The sequence below is a fragment of the Mytilus galloprovincialis genome, chromosome 13 (genome assembly GCF_965363235.1).
Source record: "Mytilus galloprovincialis chromosome 13, xbMytGall1.hap1.1, whole genome shotgun sequence".
In the NCBI taxonomy this organism is placed as follows: Eukaryota; Metazoa; Mollusca; class Bivalvia; order Mytilida; family Mytilidae; genus Mytilus; species Mytilus galloprovincialis.
The window spans coordinates 16,708,519-16,729,492 of NC_134850.1; the positions used below are offsets into that span (position 1 = coordinate 16,708,519).

General features: G+C 31.0%; 2 protein-coding genes across 5 annotated transcripts in view; both read right to left on the reverse strand.

Annotated features, from left to right (window-relative positions):
* The window catches only part of LOC143057547 (NAD kinase-like), a 39,277-nt gene that overhangs the window by 17,971 nt on the left and 332 nt on the right, over positions 1–20,974 (reverse strand). Inside the window, exons 2-3 of one of the 4 annotated variants that reach the window (XM_076230857.1) lie at positions 17,447–17,485; positions 7,300–7,383 (exon numbers count right to left, since the gene is read on the reverse strand). In XM_076230857.1, the coding sequence (XP_076086972.1) occupies positions 7,300–7,383; positions 17,447–17,485 (123 nt within the window). Of the gene's footprint in view, positions 1–7,299; positions 7,384–11,327; positions 11,454–14,663; positions 14,705–17,446; positions 17,486–20,974 lie in introns of those variants that run through there. The other 3 variants (XM_076230859.1, XM_076230860.1, XM_076230858.1) reach the window with 3 other exon arrangements.
* Positions 1,457–4,681, reverse strand: LOC143057545 (alpha-L-iduronidase-like). The gene has a single exon (XM_076230856.1). It carries the CDS (start codon positions 4,646–4,648, stop codon positions 2,681–2,683), a length of 1,968 nt encoding a protein of 655 aa, XP_076086971.1. The 5' UTR covers positions 4,649–4,681; the 3' UTR covers positions 1,457–2,680.

Sequence of the window (20,974 nt, forward strand, 5' to 3'; positions counted from 1 at the left end):
AGTTGTCGAGTGATGAATCTGAAAACGCATCACACGGTATAGCTGACTTATATAAATCCTTAAACCAAATTTCAAAAATCCTTGTATTGTAGTTCCTGAGAAAAATGCGACGAAAAATATTCATGGGACGGACGGACTGACGGAAGGACGGACTGACGGAAGGACAGACAGAGGTAAAACAGTAAACCCCCCTTTTTTTAAAGCAGGGGTATAATAAATTGGAAAGGGGTATAAAAAAATCTGCATGTAAACATACTGTTCACACTATGGAGTATATTTGTAGGAACTAAAATTAAAGGATGATGATAAATATATTTCTTGACCTGTTTGTATTGGTGTTCTACAAGATCTTACCTGGGTATAGGTATTTCCATAAGCAGTTAATTATATATATAACAAACATATATATACAGTCCCAACATATATCCCCAAAAAATGCACTTCACTGTTGACTTCCCTTAAATTTAGGCTTCAACTGCACGTTTTGTACTATAACATTTATTTAATAATTTAAACCTTTTCATAACATTTTGGTAATTTTATTATTTTTATATATTTCATGACTTTTTTGTCAATGAAATACTAAATACTAATTCAATAATATGTCCTAACAGTGAAATAGTGAAACACAAACTTTTTGTTTACTTAGATATTTATAATTAACCTTTTGTCCTCATTTCTGAACCTTAAGACTTTTATCAAATAAATGGACATCGAGCCGAGCCTTAACTTTGTGAATTAATACACCTGTTCATTTCATGTTTATTTTTATTTAGTTAATTGATTTTTTGAATTTACCTGAAATTATAATGGAGTTCTTTTTCTAAAATAAACATCCTTCGGCTAGCTGATTTGTATAGCTGATTTGATCTATAGATACCCGTCACCAGTACATACATTCGTATATATGTACATATGTATACTAAACTGTAACACTTGCTCATAACTGATAACAGATGAAAAATGTTGTTAAATGAACTGTTCTTGGAAAAGCTATATAAGACCTCCTTTTTTTCTTCTAAAAAGTATTTTTTATTACACATTTATAATAGACATGATAGAAATCAGTGGTCTTTGTACTTAAGATTATTGTACAATCTTTTTGTTTTAGAATCTATTATAAAATTAAGTACAAAAGTATCTTATTTGATAAAGCTTTTCTAGGAAACATTTATTTAATTCCATGATGTTTTGAATATTTCATCATTTAACAGTTTTATAGAAATTTGACATCTACAGTGAAACTGACTAAACCGAATCCTGTATAAATCGAAAACCTGTATACACCAAACATGTTTGTAAGCACCGTCATATCCAATTGTGTGAGTTATTTCAACCTGATAAAACCGAACATCGGCCAAAACCTAACAAAATCCTAAGTCCCGAAGAGGTTGGGTTTAAACAGGTTTCACTGTATTTGAATTCTTAACATCCAAGAATATAAACAGAGACTTTTTGTCTTCTTTTTTTGGTATACAAGAATTGGGGTACTGGTAACAATATCTAGAATTTCCACAGGTTTCAATTGAAACTGAAAAATCTCTAGTCTTGAACTGCATGGATTTTATAAAAAGACACATTTCTGCTTGGAAACTTATCTCTAGTCTTTTATCAAACATTTTATAGGACAAATGTGCTTGCATGAAACCTTATTCATAAAGATTATATAGGAGCACAATGTATAAACGATATAACAACCAATCAGAAATTTTTCCATCTTTATGTCAATAGTTCCCTGATGGTCTTTGTTATGTAAGGGGAAACTCAGTTACATTGTAACCTATATCTTTTTATGGTTCTTAATCATTTATCATAATTATGTAAAATAACAAAAATACCAAACTATAAGGAAAATTTTAAACCAAAGGTCCCTAATCATTGAAAGGAAAATATTAACTGCATAAAACTTGATACATGCATGTTTACTTCTATGTCACTTTGTTGTCTGAGGCTCAGACATTGACATTGGCAATCATATCACATTAATTCTTATAATAACATTAGATGTACTAATTGTTTCATTATAATACATTATTCTGATTGCATGGCTCACTGCAATCTCCCATTATTCCTTAATCAACTACATTATACACAATAAAATTTATCATTCATGATGACACAAGGTCCCACAATAAAGTGCACAGGTAAACTAAATAAAAAAAAATCGTGTTTTCATGATCCTAGCTAGAAAATGGAATTATAAATATTGAATGCTTCTTTTTGTAACTTTGTGGACTGTGCAAACATTTTTAGAATGAAGCGCAGAACAAAATGTACTTCAATCAAAGCTTTTACACCCCAATGAATTAAATAAAAGTCAAAAAATGTATGAAAATAATAAAATTCCCAAAATAATGTATATTTTGTGTTTGTACCAAGTAAAGATATATTGCTTAAATATTTTATTTTTTTTCATCGCTTCTCATGTTCATGTTCAATAATGACAAAATTTCAGTGCCATATTGAAATTCAGTTACTTTTATAGCAACAAAAATTTGAAAAAGCTTTTTATTTGACATCAGATACACTAATTTTATAATAGTTCAAAAAGCAAAATTGTTGATAAAAATCTTCCCAAATCTATCAAATATGCAAAGACACTTTTACAGACTTTTTACTCCAGTGTTTATCTATAACTTTTGTCTTATGATGCATCATTGAAAACCATGAACACCAGACATTAAAAGTTTCCATATTTAACAGGAAGTGACATCACTCCTGTCCGTCCACTGTAATCTACTGCTCTCACTCGGTACGTTCCCTCCACAAAGTCATCTTTTTCCTCAGGAGGTGTAAAATAAAATGAAGTGGAAATAATATCATAGTCATTTATCCTTATCATGACTCTTGTATATTTAAGCTGGAAAATGATTTCGTAAGTCCATATACATTTTGTATTTACGCAACTATCAGACCATGTGATCATGACTTTGCCTGCCGTCACGTTATAAACGGCAAGATTAGTCACTTGATCTGGCTGTTGGAGTGCATTAGCACAGAAATGCAGAAGAATAACCTCTGGTGTCTGAATATTAAATTTTAAAGTATGTGGATTATTAAAATCGATAAAAGAGGCATTTAAAAATCTAGTTGGTCCTTCAGCCTGTCGCATGCTGGTGAAATGTGAAACTGAGGGATAATCTGGGCTTCCAAAGTTTTTCCACATTGCATAAGGATTACTTGTCAGATTATTGCTGATGGAATAGCCCACAACAGTAACGGTTGTTCCATTAGGATTGGGAGGTACAAGGAGAATACTCAATTCCACAGAACTGATTTCTTGTGGATCAGTTTTTGTATCCATACTTTGATAAACCATGACAGTTGTCTGCCATGAATCAGGAGAACCAAAACCATCATAGTTATGACGAGTCACTAGCACACCGAGGTCACTATCATTCTGAACTCTGACCTTCTGACTTAAATTATCCTCCACTGTAAAATTTGCTTTGAGTTGTTGATCACCGTGTAAACTAAGCAGGCTTATGACAGAATGGACTGGTTTTCGTACAAATTGCACATGAGGTGGGTTTGTATTATTCATCTGGAACCTTGCTGTGAGTGTTCTCTGTGTAAATTGATGAGGGAACCAGCTCAAAAATGCATTATCATTACTTAAAAGTGTAAAATTAGGTATTGGTGAATTTTGATTGGCTAAAATCATATTCTGATGTTGACCTATCACCTTGGCAACCATAGCAGCATAAGTAGCGTCTGCTCGCCAATCTTCATCCTTAGACCAACCAACAAGAGGATCAGCCTCGTCATTATAAAATGGTTTATTTGCTAAAGATGGGTATTTTTTCTTTATTTCATTTACAATTTCTATCTCTCCATTTAAAATATTTTGGGAAAAGCCGTCACCTTTCCGATGATATGACAGAAAATCAATTCTGACACCTTTCTCTCCAGTGAAGTAGTTTTGACCATTTACAACATGTTGTAGAAGTCCATCTGCATATTGGTTATGACCTGGACGATCACATCCTGCCCCTGGTCCACCAAACTTGATTAATGGACTTGCTTCTTTCAGACCCTCAGAACAAGCATCATAATAATTAAGAAAACCTTTCACAGTCATTTTAACTTTGTCAAAATCATGACAGTCTGGTTCGTTCCAAGTCTCAAAGTTCCACGTCATTACTTCACTCAAACCATACTCAGCCACAAAATGTTGACCTAAATCTTTAATGAAATCTTTCCATAAATAGACTTGAGTCTTGTTTTCAAGATCATTGAAATATCCGGATGGAGATCCCATTAATTCAAATCCAGGTTTCAATTCTTGTTCAAAAAGAAACAGAAGCAAATCATCAAGTTTGTCATAATTGTAAACAAGACCACCATCTTTCTTTGTAGTCATGGAAACCAAATCCAACAGCCAATGTATTCTGACTTGCTTTATTCCACCATGGGCAACTGAACCAATCAAAGCCAAATTATGCTTCATGTCTCTTCCAAAATCATAATCATATGCTTTTTCATGTGGTAGTGGTGGACAAAATCCTGTACTTCTCCAGAAATGTGTAAAATTATTCTGGACATTATAAGTGTCGATTTCAAGATGATAAATTTTTCCTCCGTGTTGACCTGCATTTCGAAATGTCTGATTCCACAATAAAAACAACCACATTATAAATCCCCACATTTTTATAGTTATCTTGTGTGACTGATTAGGTTTATTTACATAATAGTAAATATTTCTTTAACCTTGAACTCTGATAAGTACGTAGATTTGTATATATCATCATTTTCATCGTTCTTTCTGGATATATTAAAAAAAAATTGAAAATTTATGTGATTCTTCTCTACTAATTAGTACAAGCCTATAAGCATGCAGCATTGAGAAGAAAGAGAAACTGCATTATATGGTCAGTACTGTCAGTCAGAATACTATGTCCTTGAAAGACTGTTACCTTGTGAACTACTACATCAAACCAATTTAACTTCCGATTCAACATGTCAGTTTAGTACAAAGTAATAATGGGTTCATAAAATTCATATCACATTTACATGTGCTTGTACTTAATTTACATTTTACCTGCCATCCATCATCATCATCATCATTTTCTCACCAGATTGAACATTTAATATTGTGAAAAATTAAATATATGTACCATATGAATGGGATTCTTAATGAAAACATTTTCAGACTGAAAATTTCGTTTTTAAAATCAGGATTCAGGAAGAATACTCAAATATTTGAATCATAGGTTCACATTAACCATACTATATATATACAAACTAACTTCTAAGATGGAGGAGGCCTGGAGATTTGAAAAATTAAGTCAAAGATCAAAAGGTTCAATGTTCAAAAAGGTGATCTGGTTGGAGGCTGCATCTGCCATTTCACCTTGTCCTTATACAGGACAGGCTTATCAAATGTCAGGTTAACAGTAACCATGTTTGTTGTGTTGTAAAGTACATTTTACCTCAATTAGCAGACTATCCCATATCTGTAAATTTTCTTCTTTCTTTAATTAATGTTTACATTTTTTAATTGCTAAAAGTTGCACACTAATGAGTTTATAAATCTTACGCAGATCAATAATTGAGGAAATAAATACATCAGTGCTTTTCCCACAAATTTTATATTGCATCCTAGTAAACAAGGAATTTTGTAAAAGCAATCTTTCTCATGTGAAATAATTAAAATTTTGATACATCAAGGCCTTAAAAGTATGCAGTATTATTGATTTGCTCATTGTTGAATGTGGTTTTGTGATGACATTTAACTGTTAACATCTACATCATTCGGTATAATAGTTTTTTTCATTGGTTATCATACCTTCAACAATGAGCAACACCCATACAGGTACTTGACGAACAAATTATGAAACTCTTACAAAAAAAATTACAATTAATATTTTTCCACCAAAAAGAATTACTTGAGTTTAAAGATAAGACTTTCAAACTAAAATACTTAAATGGTGTATTTATCATACTACTTTAGTGTATTTCAACGGAACAGTGTAACAATCTACTTCAACAGAAGTTATACAGTGTAAGAACTGTAACTCTAGAGCAACAAGAACATAATTTCTATAAATATGCTTTTTTGCAGTGTTTAGTGTATTAATTTCATTACAATCCAAATATTTGAATCTACAATCTTCTTTCTTTTAACCAAAATTTTTTATCTTTTTTACTTTTTGACTGTTTGTATTGTTTTGATACTCAATTGATTAAGTTCTTGTCATAGAAATGCAGTTGATTGATTGATTGACATCTGACTTCATTTTCAAAGAATGTCCCAATTATTGGAATTAGTTGTGGAATTTCCGTAAATTTTCAAAGATAAAAAATGACATCCTAACATATATATTGCATGAATTAATTTGGAAACTTAATAAAAAAAATAGCTGAAAATGTTATGATTTTAGATATTACATTGCTCTATTTAACAAATTCATAATGGTTGAATGCATTTTATGTAATACTAAGATAGTATTTAAACATACTCTATTTCACTAAACAGATGCAAACATTAAAGACTTTGTACTTTTACTGGTAACTTAAGAACAACAACAGTTGTCCTGTAACTAAGGCAAGGTTACAGTAGGATATATAAAATTATCCCTAATGGTTAGAATTTGATACACTGACTTCCTAAGCCCAAAGCTTGGTGCTGTCTATTTGTTAGTCTATTGAATTCAATAGGACTTTAAGAAGACAAGTTTTGAGTCTAATTTGGTAGCTTCTAGTCAATTGTTTTTTGTCTATTGCCATCAATGTCCTTGTTAAGAGTACATGTGATTCAGAAAATGGGATCTTGAAAGGTACAAGTTGTTTTGCTAAGCATACCCTACTCTTTGGAAAAAGTTTTGAAAATCAGGATGTAGATTTCAAATAAATCCTAAAGCGCTCACATTATAAAACCCATCACTGTTAAGTTGCTATAGCCAAATATGAGGTTGCTTGGTCAGTAGTTCATGAGAAAATTGTGGCAAAAAATATTTGTTGGAAGTACAGATAAACTGACCGAAAGACGGACTGACTGACAGTGTGGTTGCAGTATAGCCCGACTTTCAAAGTGGGGGCTAATTAAAAGCAGGGCTCTAACTTTAGTAACCCTATCAAGGGAGGTTACTCATGCATTTATGACTAGTTCATACTGAAATATCAGCAAAGTATACACGAACCATAGCAATGCCACATGGGTAACCTTATTATGTATTGGTTGAAGTTTTAATTATACATTTCTTAATTATCAATTTTCTGGAATTAAAAATAATTCCAGATTCAAATAAATTATTGTTTACTTATATCCAAAATTAACTATAGCTAGTATATACTTACAGAAATGATGATGAATTATCCAGGATGGTTCCCTTGGGTCCAAACTGACAGCATGGACTAACACCATACAGAGATCTGGCTCTTCTGGAAAATAAAAGTACATTGAATATAAATAGAGTTGACATATGAAGAGATCAGACTATTTTAAAAGGATAATCTAGGCAAAAATTATATATTGAAGTGCAGATTAGATATGACATCTACCACATAATATATAAGTAAAATATTGTGAGATTGGATGCAACTATTGTGACATAGAGTTCAATGTTAGATTTTGTGCGACAACCAGAAAACGGCTATTCTGAAAATAGTGTACATTAAAAATATAAATATGGTCAAGTTGGATGTGACAAAAAGAGATACAGCAATTCTAAAAATAAAGTACATCAGAAATTTAAATATGGTCAGTTTGATTGTGATGTTCAGAACTTTTGCTCATCTGAAAAATAATGTACATAAAATATATATCAATGAAGGCAAATCAGATGTGACATACATAAATATAGCTCATCTGAAAAATAATGTACAGGTACATAAAATATATACATTGTAAATGAATTAAAATCACAATAACAAATGTACATATTTTTTTTCTGATTTTACAGCAATTTCTATAAGCAGAGAAGGCAGTTGGGATTGTGGCCACAATTCATAGAACATATAAATGTTCAACTAATCTGTCTATGTGACTTTTATGACTTTCGAATGACAAACTATACCCAACAGTGTCTAAATGATATTCCATAAAGATCAGTTAAAGTTAAACTAAAAATATCAATAGCATCAAAATATGGCTGTAGAGAAAGAAAAAAAACAGCTGTTTAATTCAATAAGCTTTGGATAACACAGTGATAAGTCTGCTTTTGACAGCTGTGTCCTGATAAGAACATTAGTACTGCAACCATAATTTTTTGAAAATGTTGTTTTATATATGTTTTATAAAATCTAACATTAACCAAAGCAAAAAACATAAATCTGGAATATGACATATTAATATGCCCAGAAAGATTGGTAGCATTGCATTTAAAATTACAAATCAAAGTAATAAAGCTATTGGTATTCACAACCTTAAAGGTTTAACTCTGCAATCAGCCATTTTACATGCATATATACTATACTAGAAACATCTGCTTTATTCAATATAGGTATAAAACTTTGTCTCCTAATACATATACAAAATGTATATAACTTATGTAGCTGTTCAATCAAATTTTTAAAGTTTAAGCACCAAATTTTGATTCAAAGTTAATTACCTAAATATTTAAGCACCTTTTGCAATTGCATGATAAAAACAACTTACTATATATAGCATTATTAGAAACTATATTTTCCAACAATATATATTGCATACAAAACTGAACAGTACAAACTTCAGTGGCAAAAATCTATCAAAATGAAATCTGATCAAACAAAACATATATTTAAACCCTTTATTTCCTACTATTCAAGGACTTTTTTCCTGTACATTATAATTATAAATTGCTGTAGAGATACTGCATCTCAATATCAGTTCTTTATGCTGGTATTATCAATTAATGGGCTCAGCCTCAGGATAGGATAGAATTTGACCTTCTGCAAGTGCATGTATTTTTGTCCATCTGATGAGTTAAGCCTTTTTCAGCTGATATTTATAGTTCGTTCTTATGTTGTACTGTATAACCACTGTCCCAGGTTAGGGGAGGGTTGGGATCCCCCTCTCATTATTTATGTTTGTGTCTGTCCCAAATCAGGAGACTGTAACTCAGTGGTTGTCGTTTGTTTATGTGTTACATATTTGTTTTTCATTCATTTTTTATATAAAAAAGGCTGTTAATTTTCTCATTTGAATTAATTTACATTGTTATATCAGGGCCTTTAATAGCTGACTATGCGGTATGGGCTTTTCTCATTGTTGAAGGCTGTATGGTGACCTATAGTTGTTAATGTCTGTGTCATTTTGGTCTCTTATGGACAGTTGTCTCAGTGGCAATCATACCACACCTTCTTTTTTATGTATACATGTACAAGACGAACCCCAAATAAGAGTTCAACAAATTAAATATTTTCTACAGGCTAATGTATGCAGACCTTCATTTGGCAAAACATTGAAAAAATATACACAAAAATATAGGTACCCAAGAAACTAAATGGATGCACAGTAAATGTCCACTCCTCCCTCCCCCTTTTTAAAAACAACAAAGCGAAAATTGAACAACCATGTCCCAATTTCCATTCCCCAAATTAAAGGCAAATCTCTCATTGGACCACACCAGGATCTTATTTTCAAATCTGTCGAGTCATAATGTATACCCAACATGATAGATTGTCTACCGTAAGTCATATCCTTTTGCAAATACAAATATAAACATATAAAGCAAAGGCTTCCTGGATCATATAAGTGTGCACTGCACTCAACACTACTTTAAAATGTTTTTAATAGTTATCTAAAGGAATATAGATACAAATAAGATCATTTAAGACACATCACTCTAAAAATATTTACTGACAGGAAAACTTGATGCAACAGAAAAGTCTTCCTTAAAACATCCTGTCTATGAAAAAATGTATATCAAGATTATAAGTTAAGTTCAATCATTTTCTTCAACAACAAAAAATAAACCTTTTTAAATTACCTATATATTATTGTACACACTTCCTGGATTAAAGAAATACAAAGGCTTTTTTTGTCAACCTTAAGAGTTCATTTTTCAGTACATTGGTATTTAAATTTAGTATGGAGATCTAACAGTTCTCAAATAAAGACTATTTTAGATTTCCATCCACTAAGTTATAACATAGCTAGGTCATGCAAACAACACAAAAAGCAAAGGAACAATGTGCGTTAAAAATTGTGTCTTTTTTTTTATTATGGCATAAAAAAAACTTATTTTCATTTTTATCTAATTTCACTGTTTGTTCTTATACTGAGTACTGAATCAATTACCAAATGCAACCACATATGAAATTGAGATTTTCAAGGGTCCGTATATCTAGATGACCAGAGTACTGCCCAATGACCTTTTCACACTTGGCAGTCCATTTACTTACTCACTTTTCATCCTGGTTGACCCACTATGCAAACATTTCCTAATAAAGTATTATAAACTCATTCATTGTATAATTAAATTTCATGCTGAATGTGCATGAAATATTAGCCACTGGACATTAACACAAACAACAACTAATCGTTCATGTAAGAAATTTTGGCCAATGAAAACAATCAACTAACTAATCATCCTGAATGTGCATGAAATATTTGTCACTGGACATTTTAAATAATCAACAAACAATCATCTTGAATATGTATGAAATATTTGTCACTGGACATTTTATTAACCAACAATCATCTTGAATATGCATGAAATATTTGTCACTGGACATTTTATTAACCAACAAACAATCATCTTGAATATGCATGAAATATTTGCCACTGGTGGCTAAGCAGATGACATTAAATCAATCACTGAGTTGAATCAGGAAATCATATTTCTATTACTGCTGATATGTTAAGTACAAATGTATGAATTAACACAAATGGATAATCAGTTAATTTTCATATTGAATGCAAAACCTTTCAAAAAATCTCTCTGTATATTCCACATGTGTGAGATATGATAGTATTGTTAAATATTTAAAGTAATTGTCACCTACATCAGAAAAATATTTTTTCAGCCCTGACAGTTTTCAACAAAAGTTATGACTCCCAAAACTTTATAAATATCTATGAATAGACTTTTTACTCTTCTGGGCTTTTTTTTTTATCAAAGGGTTAATTCTCCTCCAGAATTAAGAAAATAAAATTCATTTTTTTCGATCAACATATATATAATACATTTGTGTACCAGTACATGATACAAATTTGCATTTGAATTTTAAATGTACATTTGTACATGCAACTTTATCATTTTTTATAAAAAAAAAAGTTAAGAAAAAATAAAACATGAATAAATTAAAGTGCACCAAATCTATATAGCAATGCATTACTATATATATGTCTATATAACAAGTGCATAAATAATTCTTAAAAAAAACATAAAAAATGGCAATACTCAATTTTACTGGAACAGTAAGTGTTTCTCCTTCGATAGTAGTCCAAGTCTAAATCAGTTTCACTAGTCATCCCACAAACTGTATCCCTCTCCATCACTTTAAATGATTAATTTCAGACAAAGATGTGGTGTTTTTTTTTAAAAACCTAGTGTATACTGAACACCAAACTGTCAGCAACGGGAATAATTTTACCACTAAGACTTTGATTAACAGCTTTAATGAAGAAATTAAAGTTTTCACATTTTGAGTTATTTTAAGCTACAGGATAAACTTTGTATTTTATATATATACCGGTTTATGTTTTTTGTTTGTTTATTATTATAAATTAAAAAGCATAACCAGGTAAACAGGATCGAATGTCAAAATAAATTAATTGTAGAAAGACTTCCTTCTTTTATATGTGGAATAAGAATAGACATTCATAAAGGGTGTTCAAAAGGAAGTCAGCTGAGATCAAGACTATGTAGGGTACATGTTGCTTATCCCTTAATTTTCTATGTTGTGTTTTGTAAACTGTAGTTCATCTTTTTCTGTTTTGCTAAGGAATTGTCATTTAGTTTTTGAATTTCCCATTGGAACACGATGTATCTTTGGCCTCTCCCTTACTTCAATGACATAAGAAAATCTGCATTCATTTCTTGTCAACCTTCTTAATCACAACAAAGAAATTCGGGTACAATTTCAACTGCATGAGTGTCTGGACGAGTACAATTTCAACCACATGAGGGTCTAAACAAGTACAATTTCAACTGCATGAGGGTCTAAATGAGTACAATTTCAACCACATGAGGGTCTATACGAGTACAATTTCAACCGCATGAGGGTCTGGATTGGGATAGGGTCTTCATTTCTCTACACAGCATTTGTTAATTTCTAACACTGCGGCAGATCCAAAAATTTTCATAAGTGGGGGCCCACTGACTGCCTAAGAGGGGCCCCGCTCCAGTCACGCTTCAGTGATTCCTTATATACCGGTAAGCAACCAAATTTTTTCCCAAAAAGGGGGGCCTGTGCCCCCTGGCTCCCCCCTAAATCTAGTGCCTCTGAATAAGGCTGGTTTTCTCTATTCTTTCATATTTTTTGGCTCAAATTTCTCTCTTCTATATATGTGTGCACTGTGCACTGGGGTACCCTGTTGTTCTGTAAAAAAGCTGATGCACTTGAAAAAGTATCACTAGTAACCATTTTGGACTAAAAATTGAAGTACATTTACTTTTACAAAACTTTGAATTTTTGAAATACTAAGGTTTTTCTACCTCAGGAATAGATAAAAAGTTAGCTGTATTTGGCAAAACTTTTTGAAATTTTTGGTCCTCACTGCTCTTCAACTTTGTAATTTATTTAACCTTTTAAACGTTTTTTGATTTGAGCATCACTGATGAGTTTTTTGTAGACAAACTGTGCGTCTGGCGTAAGTGTAAAATTTTAGTCCTGGTATCTATGATGAGTTTATTTACATTTGTATATCAAATCAACTGATTTATACCTAAAGATATATCAAGAATTTAGTGTAAAAATATGATTAGCAATGAGACAACTTCCAACCACAGAACAAACCATTTGCATGCTAACAGCTCCAGGTTACCTTCAATGATGAGCAAAACCATTATTTTGGGAATGGGATATACCAATTTTCTAAAGAAAATGGTGTGTTACTATTTCTATTGAGTATATTTAAAATATATGTAATGATTCGTTATAGATCATGATGTACCGTTTGGTTTTATGGTGTAAAAAACATAACATAAAGCCATAAAGTATAAAAGTAGTGTCAATTTCAACATACTCAAGGATGATACAGGAAATTGACCTAGTGTTGTAAAGTACCGTGTACATGTATATGTTTTGATGTTAAATGTTTTCAGACGTGTATAAGTACATGTACATATACAAGTTTTTTTTATGTTAAATGTCTTCAGACGGGAAGGTGGAAGCTCCTCAGACATTATTATAATTATAATTATATAATTTCTTTTTAAATAATTGGTTAGATAATCAAAATTCATGGTAGACAATAAATAATTGGGATATATATGCATTTATCTACCTTCTACAAATTTATCTGGATAATAAATGACCTGCGACCTTGAGGGTTTGGAAGGCGACCTTGCCACCTGATATCTCATTTAAAAGTACTTGTGACTTAAAAAAATTGTTATGTGGAATCTTGTAGTTACAAACTTACTTAAAAGTGATGACCTAAGGTAAATTTTAAATGTGACCTTGAGAATAAAGGTCACAGGTTCTCTCTGGGCACTCTGGCTTGGAACCTCCACCACAAATAAAACAATATCAGTGGCGGATCCAGAGGGGGGGTTCCGGGGGTCCGCACCCCCCGTTTATTTTGGCCGATCAATGCATTTGAATCGGGACATATGTTTGCACCCCCCCTGCACCCCCCCTTTGCCCTGGGCAAGCACCCCCCCTTTCGAAAATTCCTGCATCCGCCACTGAATATATAGTGCTGAAAGTGACATAAAACAAGAATCATGTTTGTTTTAAGTTTACCGGGATTTACTTTTTTATGGACTCCAGGTTTTAGCTCTTTTAACGGCAATTATACCATATCTACTTATTTTAATCGTGAAAAAATTACAAGAGATTACAAAAATTTGTCATACCAACTAAATCTGTTGAACACTTACATTTAAATACTAATTACTCAATGAATGTCCTTCCCTACTTGAGAGAGGAAATATAGCATGTTGTCAAACATGTACATGTACTTGTATGTTAAGTATTATCATTGATATTTAAAGCCAGACAACGATTTACTTAGGATGTTATACAAAAACTGTACAATAGCCTTAAAACTTTATTGAATCATGGAAGTATTGAAAGTGTCTCACCACTCGAAATTTCTGCTTCAATTTTTGTATGTATATATTACATATAAAAACCTTTAAGTACATATACATAAGATATAAAACGCATTTAGAAACAAATCTCTCCAGGTCATTTCTGATCATGATTATATAGTAATTTAAAAAAATTGTTGTACAAAGGAACAAGTCCAAGTTGAGAATATCAGCACAGAAAAAAAACAGTTCTATTGCTTTTTAGGTAAATGACACTTTTATTCAATATTTGTTAATAAATAATGAGTTCTCAGTAGCGACATGGCATAAAAATATTATATGATATAACTATAAAAAAAAAAGTACTTGATCTTTTTATATAAGTTAAAAACTGGTTAAATTTTCATAAAAATTAGACCTCTGATGAGTTTTTTTAAAGTGATTAATATATTATGAAATTTAAATCTTGTGAACTCTCACAGTATATTTATTTAATGAATCCATATAACTAAAAAAACTACTGCATTATTATCTAACCTTAATACCGGACGATTTACTTCCATCTTTCCGTTTGGGATTGAATGACGTTTCATTTCATATGTCCTATAGTATATATAAACACTTTTCTTCCTTTTTGTTTATCAGTGTTTACAAGTTAAAATAAGTAACTCTTATTTAAAACTATAGTCACTTGTACATTTAAAAGTTTATCTCTATTTAAATCGCACGATTTTGAACATAAAATTTAGAACCATTAGGGTTAAAATATTAATACTATATAAATTCATCTTTCTTACAGAAATTTTTAAAATAACACATCCATTAATGTTAATATGTTATTGTATAAGGTTTATTTAATATATCTTTAATACTAAAATCTTACTTTATTTACACGAATATTAATTTTCTATAGTTTACTTTATAATAAATTTATTAATTTTAAGAGAAATTCATGGATACCGCAGATTTTCTGGAATTTTTAACATGACAAGATCATGTGGTATAAGTGATAACAAAATCTTCATTAAATTGAAATAAATATGATTCTTATTTATAAATAAACAACTTCTGATATTAGTAAATCTACATACATAGTAAAATTTGGAATAAAAGTTTTAAAATTATTGCAAACAAATGTACGGGCCGAAATCATATAAGTTCTCTAGAAAACATCTACAATCAATGTTCCTTTCTGGACTTTTTGACTAGTGGAGAGTTGTCTCATTGGTAATCATACCACATCTTCTTTTTTATATGGTGTATGTACAAATTGTAATACTTTTTTATAATACTCTTAAATTTATTTATATGTAAATTATGATCGTTATAAATGATAAACACTCAGTCTCTGGACCATGACCATGGTGATCAGATTATAGCTAATTAATAAGCATATCTTTTCAAGATTCTATTTATCATTAAAAAAAAACAACTTGCAATTGCTTTTTCTGGCTATAAGTTTTGTGAAGTAACCTTGGAGCAAAAACATATTACATTTTTTTTGTATCGCTTTCAGACAGGTAGTTTTGTGAAAAACTTGCAGTACATACAAGGTGATTGTTAAAATAATCACCCTTATGGGTGTACCTTAGTCACTTTGAAACAAGGTGAATGCTAGCAATAATTATGTAAAAAGATAACATTGATTTACCCTGCCATATACTACCTATGAAATATATATATATATACGTATGACATTTGCGTTGATTTTAAAAATGTTCATTCTTTCATTTGCGCCGATCTCATATTTTCATTTGCGCCGATTTTATATTTGCCACTAATTAAATTTTACAGTTTAATATAGGTAAGTAAATATTGGTACAACTGCTATAAAATGAAGGTATATTGGTAATATCTGGTTATAAACGTTGTTCACTTATGTTTAAGTTAATTTTGATTCATATTGTTCTGGAACTTCATTGTAACACATGGACATGTATATTGCACACTGAAACGAGCATAGCATTCTTTGATCAACGATGGCCATACATATTGGATCATCGTTGCTAATGATTGCGAGAAAGGTTTACTCAGTCTTGAATGTCTTTGCAATGATCTGTCAGCATTAATTGGCATAGATGGAACTTTTAAGTGCTGTCCCAAATACTTTTATCAATTATATATTTTACAAGGAGGTAAAAATGGAGAAACTAGGTACCTCTAATTTACGCCCTCTTACCAGAGAAAAATGAACAGTGTTATGAAGGGATGTGGAAAATAATTTGCAATCCCTTCTGTCAAGGACGTATATTAGATATGTTAGTTATACGTCCTTGCTTCCTTCAAAAACAACTTTCCCTTGTGGCTGAGGTTATACATATTGACTTTGAAAAAGCGATGCTTGACGTAATTATGGATGATTTTCCACAATGTAGAATAGATTGTTGTCGTTTCCATCTGGCTCAGAATTGGCAGAGGAAAATCCATTCTGTTGGGCTGAGCACAGAGTATATAGACAAATTTAGATTGGTAAATGGCTATCCCAATTGATTGACATAACATTTGTACAGAAGAGGTCTATGATGATGAATGAAAATAATATTCACCTGTAATCTACCTGTAAAAAAATTTGGCACAAATAAAATGCAGATCAGTGCAAATGCAAAACGCTGATACATGTAAATAAAACAAAATTATTGAATTCTATCTTTTTTAACCTACAAGGAACTATTATGTTTATCATGTTTGATTGTGTTCATGCCTCTTAATCTCAATTTATAGGCATGATATGAAATCAGCTTTTCAAATAATTCAACATGAGTCAATTATTTAAGGCACTTTTAGTCATACATACAAGAAAATATGTCAAGGAAATTTATGAATCTATTCAACAGAAAACTACAGAAAAACACTCTAATTCATGCTAAGCAACATATAACATGTATTAGTTCAAATATGCAATGAGACAAAAATAAGTACAATTATCCTCCAAAATTTTCCATTCAGATCTGATCCTTAATATTTAAGTTTCAATATTCTTTGATGGGTATAAAATATAGCACAATCCTGTTTTTGTATAACACAAGTTTTTTGGTATATAAAAGATTATTCTTGGACTTTTTTGTACTGAATTAACAAAAATAGTAACTAAAATTGATAACTACGGAGCATTTCAGACTGTACACTTGCTTGCCAATTGATAGTGAAGACCATGTGGAAACATCATGTCTTTGCATTGAATTTGGGTGACTAAATTGTGACTTAAAAGGAATGCACATCACCTTCCCTTTTTCTATATTCACAAGCTACTACTTGAATAATCAAAAGCCAGTATTTTTTTAACTAGCACTCCTAACTACATGTGACAACATTTGATTTACCTGCTTCGAGTAGTACTACTAGTAGATCCATTTGGAAAGCTAAGTAGACAGAAAAAAAAATCATGCACATTAAACATGTTTTCATCATTTTCATTGCTTATTAAGCGAAATTGGTTTTGAACGAAAAATTTCTCTAGTGATCATGTTAAATTGACTGACATCTCAAATTCTGTAACCAATTATCATGATTATCTATTACTATTAGTAGTTGACATAGTTGATGTCAACCAACTTACTTTCACTAAATCAATGTTTGACAATGGTGGAGGATACATGTATTTAACAATGACAGAGTGCCATCATGAAACAGGTCATGGAGATCCCTGCTTATAATTGTCTGCATATAACATATATATATCTAGGATTTCCCTTCAACAACTTCATCCATTATTCATGATATTCTAACTGATTGATTGCTTTTTAGTGTTTAAGGCCACTTTCATCACTATTGGATATCTGACATGGCAGCCAGTTTTTATTGTTGGAGGAAACCTGAGTGACATGAGTTAAATACCACTGACCTAAGACAGGAAATACACATATTTCTATGCTCAAAATTAATGTTGATTTCTTAAAATACCGATAATGTTGAGTGTATGACATGCAAGTACTTTCTTGGTTTTAAACCCTCAAAACTAAACAGCTCATATATGGTCTCTTTATTTTTTTATTGTCTTTGCTATTTAACCTGTGTTATTGTTTGATAATACTTAACTGAAGCATGTCATTTTAACATTGATATACCTATTTACTGTTACATACATGGTATGATGTTTCAAATTTTCATTGATATCAGTAAACTGCAGATTTTAATGTTCAACAAATAAAATTGAGAATGGAAATGGGGCATGTGTCAAACAGCCAAATGCCACCAATGAGTCTTCAATACAGCAAGAAAATCACACACCCAGAGGTGGGCTTCTACACATTTTCTAAAAGCTTGTATACATACTGTGGTCAATCAGCCAAAGCAAACGTCCATGACAATACAAGTTTTCCACATTCAAAAAGTTGCATCCGTGAAAATAAATGAATCCACAGTAATTTCTAACTCAGTGATTACAAGTCTTAATTACTACAAAATGGAACATACTAATTCTTAGTTGTCTCTAAATTTAAAACAAAAAAATTCTAACTAACGATGACTAACTGTAATTACAAAAAATGTATTATTAGTTTAGACGAAACAAAACTTTAAATGGGTGAGGTTCTTTTGTTTAATGCCATGAATGCGTTTTTATTATCAGTAGATCTACATTTAAATGTTAGTTGTGATCTTTAATCATGAATGTTTTTTTATAATAATTGTTCTACCTGTAATAAAGAAACTGAAGAAGTCCAGTGGCCGAAATGTCTTATAAAATGGTTTATTAACTGCAATAATATAATATATTTGTTCGAAATTCCAAGACCCTTTTAAAATTTTGAAACAAGGACTAAGTCTTCTAATTGTTGACCATGATCTTTAACAATTCTTGTTGACTCTAAATGACTCTTCGAATAAGTTAAACATTACAAAATTACAAATCAAAAGTAATGCAATATATATTCAACAAAACATTACTTGGCTATTTTGAGAACATCTAAAAAGTAAAATCACAAAATATTGAACTATGAGGAAAGTTTAAAACGGAATGTTCCTATTCAAATGGCAATATCAAAACCTCAAACATATCAAACCAATGGATAACAACTGTCATATTCCTGACTTGGTACAGACATTTTCTTATAGTATTTTTTCATTATACATGTGTATAACTGATTATTATATCATCAATTATAAAAAAGTGATAAAAAAGTGATATAGTCCAGTTTAAAAAGGTTGAAATTAGTGTAAAATTTGGTGTGTCCAGTGAGTTTTTTTTATATTTACCTGCATCAGGAATGCTCAGATCAAATGAATTTTGTAGATTTATGATTTTTGTTCTTTTTATTTCTTGAAAATGTCAACTGTTACCAAATTTGGTTTTCAAATGACACAAGTCATTAGAAAATCAAAAGCTTAAAAAACACATCAAACAAATGAATAACAACTGTCATATTCCTGACAGCATTTAATATGCAGTATAAACAGGTCTAAAATATAATTTATAAATTGAGTAAATCGATGTTTGCCCCTATTGTGGAGACCCCGAGTAGTATATAAATGAAGGGCTCTAGTAGCATACCCTTTTTAGGTCGCAAGGTCACTTATAAGCAAATTCAGTTTAGAACATGTTAAAGGTCAAAGAACAGTTTTAAATAAACTTATCATAGATATCAGGATAAAAAAATGTGTGTAAGCCATATATCACCATTCTGTCTACAAAAGACTCATCAATAATAGACAAAGCACAAAAAGTTTCAAAAGGCCAAATGTCATGCGAACTTGAAGAGCATTGAGCCTGAGGAGCTAAAATTCTGAAAGATTTTGTTGAATACAGGTAATCTTAGGCAAAAGTGATCATGAGATGTCAGATCTTAAAGTTGCCTGACAATCCCCATAGGATGCATTTACATATTACATTGCTTCAAACCACTTGTGTTTTCACATAGAATTTTGAAGGTAGGTCCACTGGGAATCACAATTTTTGCCATGACAATTCCAACAGATAAAGAAGAAAATTATATTTTGATGTCATAATTCTTAATGATCATGAAGATGACAAAAATAAAATCTAATTTCAATTTATTTCAAAACTTTCATTTGACTTTCATTAAGGTCAGAGTTTCTCGCTGCATTGAAGACCCATTGGTGGCCTTCGGCTGTTGTCTGTTCTTTGGTCAGGGTTGTTGTCTTTATGACACATTCCCCATTTCCATTCTCAATTTTGTGTATGAAATCATGATAAATGGTCTCAGTAGATCTAATCTTCATGATGCAAGTTCAGACACATTTTTTAAACTAGATATCCAAAGGATGATTAGGATCAAGTTTCATTCCAATTGCCACATTACTCATTAGATTTGTTTTAGTCTAGAGAGGATTTTCGGGATTGATAATTTATTTTGATCTGTGAGTGTACTCATCATGCTCATGGGCTTTTTTATTAAGTGATTATTTGGTTACAAGACCAGATATCTCATAATCATTTGAAAATCTAGGACTGTATTTTGATCATTTAATCCTCTTGTTTAAAAAAAAAAATAATTATAAATGATTATGTGATGTTGCAGACCTGGAGATATAAAGGTACATGTAAATGTAGTTTAACTAGTTGAGTTAGGGAAGATCTACTTTGGCTTAATTGATAAGAGCGCTGCCTTTAGATCCTAAGAATAAGGGTTCAAATCCTGCTTGTACCATCCATCCGTGTATTTTTACATCAGTGATTGTGTGATTACTTGAGACACCCCAAATGAGTGGCCTCATTTGATGCTATGCATACATTTAATCACCCATCCCCCTAATCCCTTGAGAATATCCTTTTTTTCTACACATTTGTTTCCTGTCTTTTGTGTTGCATAACACTCATTTATAATTCTTGTTTTGCATGTTTTGTGCAGTTATATTAATTATTTTCAGTTATTCATTTTGAAAGCCCTCTA

What these genes read in the sequence shown, in the direction of transcription:
- LOC143057545 (XM_076230856.1), bottom strand. Translation starts at nt 4,648, where the DNA reads ATGTGGGGATTTATAATGTGGTTGTTTTTATTGTGGAATCAGACATTT.